Raw genomic sequence first — 8,680 nt, 5'->3', positions numbered from 1 at the left:
GAAGTCGGCAACGAAGATGATCTAAACGGTCCGCCAAGGCCGAAAATTACACGTTCCTATAGCTCCGAATGAATCGAGGTTCACGGACAGGAGTGAAAATGATTCGGTGTTATCGGACTAAGGCATTAAACATTAAACATTCGAGGCTCCCGGACGATTCTACCTTTCGGCACTCATCTGTTCTAAATGCACTCCCGCAACACAACGGGCACTACATCGGTAACTGTCTATGACGTCAGATTACAGACGCTGAAAAGACAGTGAGTGAACTAATTAGTACACACTACACTGTGGTAACCTTTCCCGCCAAATCTTGTGCTAAGTACCATTGGTAGCTTACCACATGACCAGCTTAATTTTTAATACTACAGTAACAATTTTAATATTGTTAATCTTCCATATGAAAGTAAATAAAGAGATCATAATTCGTTTTTAATTGATAACATTTCAATAAGACATTGTTATATTAAATGAAATAACAAGTAATATCCAAAATCTAAATCTATTTTATGACAGCTTAATCTAACTGTATGTCTAAATTTAATTTTGTTGGGGCATTTATATCATCAATGTAATGTTTGATTTTACATTATTTGACAGTTTTTAAGTTTGTTTTTGGTGATGGAATGATTGTGAAGGAACAGGACTTTTCCGGACGTTTGCCATCGTTCAGTGATACAAAACAATCAGTAACACTACGTTTCGAGATCTGCAATCGTATCTCTCCTTCAGGTAAATAACTCTAACCTAACTCATAATTACAAAACTGGGTTAAAATAAACTAATCATACCAGAGCGTTGTGACACGCTTAAGTGAGGAATCACAACCACAATGTTGTGTGTCAACTTCACTAACTCTAAAACTTGCTCTTAATAAAAAAACTAAGTACAACACTTAAACTGAACTACAGAATACAGGTCACAATGGGTCTGCATTCGCGACTAACCGACTACGACTGTAGTTCAGTTTTAATAATAAGTGTTGTGTGTTTTTATTTTATTTTTTATTTTTTTTTTTACTGCATGTTTTAGAGTTTGTGAAGTTAACACACAACATGGTGGTTGTGATTCCTGACTTACGCGTGTCACAACGCTCTGATAAGATTTGTTTATTTTAATTATGGAATGGATAATGGAATGCTAATTTGTAATTATTTTTTAGGTTACTTATTTACCTGAAGAAGTGATCAGATTGCAGATCCCGAAACGTAGTGTTACTGATTGTTAGTATCACTGAACGATGGCAAATACTCGGAAAACTCCTGTTTCCTTCATTTAACAGCGATTTGATTTGTCAGTAAGGAAATGTTTCTCAAACTATAATACTATATAACTCACCCTTCGTAATTCATAAGTACTGAATGTATTAAGCTATAACAACGCTAATAATTTAGCTGGTACCTTAGCTGGATTACTGATACCTAGTACAAACCCACTGTAGAAGAATCGCAATATAAAAGACACAATTTCGGTAACAAATCTTGTTTTATGTACTTTTGTGGGACGCGCAATAAAAGTGTTTATGATTGTTTCATGAAGCTTTTCCAATTACTGAAGCCACTCACAATTTTGAACGATTTATGCTTTTATGATTTAACTTAATTAGCTTCCCCTAAGAAGGCCGGTTATCTCAAGGTATAGCTTTAAAACAATTATGTTTGAAATACATTTTTTTTAAACACATTTAACAGAATCAAGTACTGTTTATTCTTATTAACTGTAACTAGTATACAAGTTTTAATAGTTCCGTTTCCTTTGAACTTATTTCTAAATACAAAGTTTTTACATTTTTATTTCGTGTATATAGTATGAGTGACTGCCTCTTTATTAATCTGTTTAAGTAAAATGCATTTTTTCTATTACCGTTTACAATGTAATGGAAAGTGTTGTAAAACGCAACTTTTTAAACGGCATCTTTTTTATATAAATATAAATTTATGGCTGCTAACAAATCTTTTGAAATCCCTATCAATTGAAATTCACAATACTTTACGCAATGATTTACACTGTGATACATGTTACAATTAAAATACAATGCAACAGTGCAGTGTATATCTTCCATTCCTGTTATTTTACACCCATAACATTTTTATTATTTACCATTCTTATCATTGATGTTGTTCCCTAGTAAGTAGGGTTTTGATTTAGTGTTAATGCCTTTTTAACTGATGGGTCAAAACACAATATGCGGCTGTTATTTAAAAATCATGAATTACCTCTCTTTCGCCTTAAATAATAATTTGGAAAAGAAACAAAATAGATACAATTCTACAAAAGAACTTCAAGTTGTAAAAAATTATAAATAGGTTATTTTAAGATACTTTAATTGTATGTTTAATTACTCAATATGATAAATAGAACAAAATGTACAAAACTTCTGTTTTATATATAGGTTATAAAAATATTTGACAATTTTGTTAACTTTGTACACAGTTAGTTGCATATTGTATGAACTTTCTTCCGTATCAGGGTTAGGAATCTGGAACAGTCAAAGCGATAATTCCATACGTAATCAATTTTAAAACTTACTGTAGTCGGTTCATCGAGTGTTGATAGTTAAGGTCCACCTAGCACTGGCGTGACGTGTTACAGGCCAAGACCAGACTGTAATACAGGCCGGAGTCCTGGTACTATGACGTCACAAGACCCAACCGACCGTCATTCTTTTTAGTTTAAGGTACCTCTAAACCTGGAAAACTTGCCAACAAACAAATTAGTTTTAAATCCAATATCCTCTTCTCCTCCATCCCTTTGAAATTCTTAAATGTCAGCAAGAGGCTTCAAGACACACCTCGTACTTTAATCACTCATGACCTAAGGTCCTGAATTGAGTTCTTCTACCAACGTTCTTCTACTCTGAAATCGAACTTTAAATCGGTTTAGACGTGCATCACACATTTAGGAATTTAATTTATTGGCTGTAATACAACATATGACGTGCCTCTGCTGTTGTTGTAAATATTAAAACTATTATTTAACTGTTGCTTGTATGTTTTACACTCACCAGGTTTATAATTAAGAATGGATGGAAAGGTTTATTAGTATTGTAACTGCACGCCTTTAATAGACTAAAAGTGTTTTGTAACTAGTCTTTATTCTCTGATATTGTCCAAGATCCACTTCATATAATCGGAGACTACCGTGTAAACTCCGGGGACCTTCGAGTCAGCGCAGAATACGGGGCCGAAGGAGACAATGCCGATGAGATGGTATCTTGGCCAGGCATTCACGGAGAAGGGGGCCATTAGGGGACCGCCTGAGTCCCCTGCGCACGAGTCTTTGCCGATGACCCCTCCCAAACACATCTGCTTGGGGATAATCTGCTTCTTTCTGTTCTTGTACGTCTGGACGCACTGGCTGTGGTTCAGTACCTCCAGCCTCAGTGTTTGTAAAATGTCACTTCCAGTTTCCACAACTACAAACATACAACTGTACCTTAAATTTACGCAATAAACATAAATAGTAACAAAATTATTATAGTATTGCACATTTCGTAACCATTCATAGGCAACTGGACATGATGAATGATGTGGTGTATAAAGTTGTAACTTTTGTTTTCCTGCAAATTGAATGCTTAATTATATTTCTTTGGTTTTAGACCTTCATCTGGCTAAAATATGGGATATAGCTAAAATTAGAAAGAGAGGACGAAAATATGAAATGCGAGGTAACGCTGTATATTATCTCGGTATAAAATTGTCACGCCGGGTGACATTTTGGGAAAGTAATCAGATTTTTCTTTGCTGCCTTTTAAATACCTCGTATATCTGAGGTATATTGTGGCATACTTACTGAACGAATAGTCTATAAAAACAAATGTATTGTTCTGTAATGGGAATTTCAGCAGATAATGGAACTAACAGATTTCATCTTAAAAAGAAAAGCAATTCAACCGACTCACTTAACATTAACTGTTCTTGTTTTAAATGAATTTTAAATATAATCAAATACTACTACACGTCAATCATTTTAGAAAACGAGAACTAAAGCAAATAAATCAATCATTAAAAAAACAAGAACAAAAAGCCAAAAACATATCAATTACCTGTCTACATTTTAACAAACAATTCAGAACATTTGAACATGTATTTCTTTCTTTAACCATTGGTTTGCAAATATTTAGAGCGGTCCACTGCCAATATGAATAAATAAAGTAAAACATTCAGAATGTATTATTTAAAACATGTACCATTTTTCTTCTAAGTAATATAAGATTTGAAACAAACCAAATAGGCATATTAGTTTGTTTTAACTTTAAAAGATCATAATGTCGATTAGATATCATTAATGACTATTTTGTTCTTAAATTTGGATCACTTCCAGTAACTATTAAATATATTATGTGTAAATTATAATTAACATTAACAATATAAATAAAATAAATGTAGTAAATTAACTACTCAAGAAAACCTTGTAATATTACTATATTTCCTTTGAAATATCATGGGCTAGCTATATGGGTAACCAACATGTGTATGTATAGAATATGAAGAAAGTAAAATTAAGAAATTGTATACTACAGTTGTAATTTAGGTCAAATACGTTATGTTCCCGCAACTATTAGACTATTCCTTTACACTCTACACACTATAAAACGACTTTTTTTGTAGGAATTGGTGATCGAACCTCTAGAAATGTATTCTGTTATTTTGTACTATCGCGATGTTTTTCGTTCGTCGCCCAGTGTAGGACAGCACTAAAGATATTACCGTCTACACCGATGGTGTTACTGTAGGAAACTAAAATTACTTTCTAATGTTGATTAAACAATTATGAACTCTGTTTCCTTGACTTTCGTTATTATTTATTAGCTTTAAATCTCACAATAATGCTTACGGTCATCGGTGCACGCTGCGGAAACACCATATGTGATGCTTCGCGATAGTGTATACCAAGTAACAGAATACAATTCTAGAGGGTTTAATCAGAATTAAAAAAAAATCTATTAAATGTTATAATTTCATAAGATGTATTCTATAGATAGAAGTTGGAGTTCGAAGCTCTGCTGCATAGTTCCAAGTTTGTTTATAGTGATAAGATATTTGATAGTTTCACTGATAACGCCGTAAAACTTATTTTCAGTAGTCATTATTAATGTAAATACAGCTCGAATAATATATCAATTTGTTTCAGCGTTAAATAGCTGTATTACAAAATGTAAGAGTTACGAGCACATAACAGATTTTGACCGCAATTCCATACATTTATGTCATAATACATGAATTAATCGAAAAAATATTTACATATATCAGAAACTCCCCATCCGGCTACTTCCAAGGACTTCCCTTCATAATTAATTTGTTGGAAAAAATCATAAATAGGAAGGCAGATTGGAGATACAAAATCTGAAACACGTAAGTAATTTTATAAGTTAAATTTGTGCCATTTAACTAATTATGCATACGGAGGTGTGGACATATAAGTAAGCTCTAATACTGTTTTAACCAACATCCATGAACTCTCTGTTAAATTATATTTTTATCTCGTTGCTGATAAACAACATTTCAATCTATGTATTAAAAAGCTAACTGTGGAATACATGTACTTCAATGCGAACTCTGTCAAAACAATAAATGATATACAGTACATAAACTCAACATAAATAAAAAAATACAATTAATTTCTTGTTATTACGCCCATATTGTTTTATCGTGTAAGGATCTTATGACATGTATTTTTATCATTGCGCAGACTCCATACATAATGAAAGAATGCTATTTAATAAAAGGATGCTATTTATATATACATATTTCTTCTCCTCTAAACGCATTTTGAATTTGTATTGTAAATTATCCAAACACTAATATTTTATAATCTGTAAGCATTGTGTAGTTAGGAAAATGGAACAAAAAGCGACTTTTAGTATAATAATATACAGTATTTACCATTAAATTGTATTGGATTTGTTAATCGAAGAATGCAAATGTCTTCGTGAAGCAAGTCTTCTGTGTAGTTTTCATGACACGTATTCTCTTCAATTATAATGTCTTGTACAGGAGGAGCACAAACTCCATCTTCACAATCAGGATTTGTTCGTACATTGTGTTCACCTAGACGTACTGAGATCCTGCAAAAACATTCAACGCTTTGATGTGTCAGGTGTTGGCAATGATGGCAAAACACTTATAATAACTGATAATAATATTTTATTGTTAATTCATATTGCTGGAACGTTCATAATATTAATTAATTATAAATATCTTTCTGATTATCCTTATTATCCTTAATATTGTGACGTTACGATGATTCAAGTGATTTATTCAGTCGATCTACAAATTGTAATAGGCTACGTCTAGGGGAAACAAAGAAACTGCATGCAATAATTTGAGTCCATGTACCCATAAATGTCCATCAGGTCATACACTAAAAATATAAATAAAACTAAGCATTCATGCAGGTATTAAAACTAAACACTATCCAACATTTTGAAAAATGATTACCTACATCTAAGAAAATAAATATTTGACTAATAATTACAAACCGTGTGCATTAGTTCAGGTCCCTGCAATAATTAATTAATATATAACTTACCTTGCATTAATACAAATATAAATATAACTAGGCATACATTTCAAGATTAAAATTAAAACTAGGATACATTTTGTGAAAGACTACATCTAAGAATACAAAACAGTCCTGATAATGATTAAAATCTACTATTTTAATCAGGGCGCATTAAAAGCGTTTCATAAACACACTGACATCATCAGGTATTCACGCATCAGTGATTCGTTGTAGGTTAAAATATAAAAAAAGCATACAGTAAACGACACAATAACACTTAAATAATTAATAACATTTACAAAGCACGAATTGCTACGACACGGTGACCACATGTTCGCGCGTGATGGACGGACGGTGTTCGACTACTGGAGGAAGGGACTTGTCAAGATGGACTTTATTCACCGACCTATCATTTCCAGGTAAATTGCCTTGTCAAGCAATTAATTGGCTTAAGTGTTATCACATTAATCTTATCATTCAGTAAGTTGTCGGGGTCACTTTTTACTACTTTGGATTAGTTCACAAAAGTGGATATTAACTACTTTTCTTTCATTTGGGGATTATTAGAAAGATTTTATATTTATATCATAATGTCAGAATGTGACATAACGTTGCAATATTAAGGAACGTCAAAAGGCAAATTCATAATTCCTTAATAATATTTTAATTAGTTTCACTCATTAGTACAACATTAATCCTATCCTCTTCATACAAAATATAGCAACTGTTGTAAAGTTCTTCTGAACTAGTGACAGTGGACTAACTCGAATTCACAACATGCCCATAGTCATAACATATACTGCTGGTTTCTTTGTGATATTTGATAAGTGCCAATTCCTTCTTGTAAACCTAAACATTTGCTCAGAGTAGGTACTACTAGTTAATCAGTACTGTAAGAGAATATAAACTATAAAAAATTATGGTTGCCTGTAAAGTCGGTTTTACGGGCGAAGATTTTACGTGACAACGTCTTTTTCTCGGTAGAATATTTATTGATATGAATATTATTAAATTGCACAATAGGAACAAGGAATTGAATGAAAATAAGAATTGCACAAATTTTAACTATAGAAATATATTTTGTTTACTAAAACATTGTACATAATTTGAAATTAATTAAAATTTTTTATTGTAAATGGTAAAGTTGAATAAAACATTTACTAAAATTGGAATTTGAAATTCTTGCTAAACACAGTTAAATTCTAACTCCGCGCGTGGTGATTGGTCGGTTTAGTTCGTTTGTTTGGTCGCACTGTTATGACAGGTTAGAGGTTATAATTTGTTATTTTAAATGTTTGACTAGCAATACGCGCTGTTTCTTCTCAATCGACTGAATTACGATTGATTGCAGAGTGATTTAAACTAATAATTTACTTAACACTATCAACATTTGTCAATAGTATGACATAACCTATAAACTTTTGTGTCAATCTAACAATTAATCAATCAATCATAGTTTACGATAATGAAATATCAGTGTACAATTATTTACCTTTATTGTTGTAGTTGTTGTAAATGACGAATCTAAGCACTCCATATTTTCACGAATAAACATAGTTATCTGCTTTATCCCGTGCGGCGGACCCACAGTTATCTGCTTTATCCCGTGCGGCGGACCCACTGGACGGGCATCGTAACGTTACCGGGCGTTACACTTTTTCATGAGTGACTCCGAGCCGCAACCTAATTTAAGACGTTGTCACGTCAAAAGTCGCAAAACGTTATAAACACATACTAACGTCCTCAGTATTGGCAAATAAATACTTGCGCATAGTTCTTCCAATATGTTATTGCATTTGGTGCACCATAACATTAATAATTTTCTAGAAAGTAGTAATTAATATCAGCACTTTCTGATGGTACTGCAAAAAATAGATCTTGTACAGTAACCGTCCTCAAATTAATCGCTCGTAGGATTAACCGACTATTTCCTAGTAGGGTGCGACCTACCTAATATTTGACTTACCCCACGAAAATGACGAAAAAACGAAAAAAAAAAAACAGAGAATGACGCCTAATGTGGGTGAGTAAATTATTATTGTTATATTGTGTTAAAATATATTAAAAGTGTTTATAAAAATAACTGATGTTGTACTTTGATATAATAAGTTAAATTACTGCATTAGTTTTTACCTTTCTGAGGTTCTTGTCCACGATTTTCGGTTGAACCGACTTT

General features: G+C 32.3%; 1 protein-coding gene across 1 annotated transcript in view; it reads right to left on the bottom strand.

Moving 5' to 3' along the window:
• Positions 1 to 3,073: 3,073 nt before the first annotated feature.
• Positions 3,074 to 8,680, bottom strand: part of LOC124354259 (transmembrane protease serine 9-like) — a 35,152-nt gene continuing 29,545 nt past the window's right edge. Inside the window, 3 exon segments of the mRNA XM_046804584.1 lie at positions 3,074 to 3,415; positions 5,244 to 5,345; positions 5,886 to 6,067. Of these exon segments, the coding sequence (XP_046660540.1) occupies positions 3,093 to 3,415; positions 5,244 to 5,345; positions 5,886 to 6,067 (607 nt within the window). The 3' untranslated portion in view covers positions 3,074 to 3,092.

This window comes from Homalodisca vitripennis, chromosome 1 (assembly GCF_021130785.1).
Source record: "Homalodisca vitripennis isolate AUS2020 chromosome 1, UT_GWSS_2.1, whole genome shotgun sequence".
Lineage (NCBI taxonomy): Eukaryota > Metazoa > Arthropoda > Insecta > Hemiptera > Cicadellidae > Homalodisca > Homalodisca vitripennis.
This window is presented reverse-complemented; position numbering and strand designations above follow the sequence as displayed.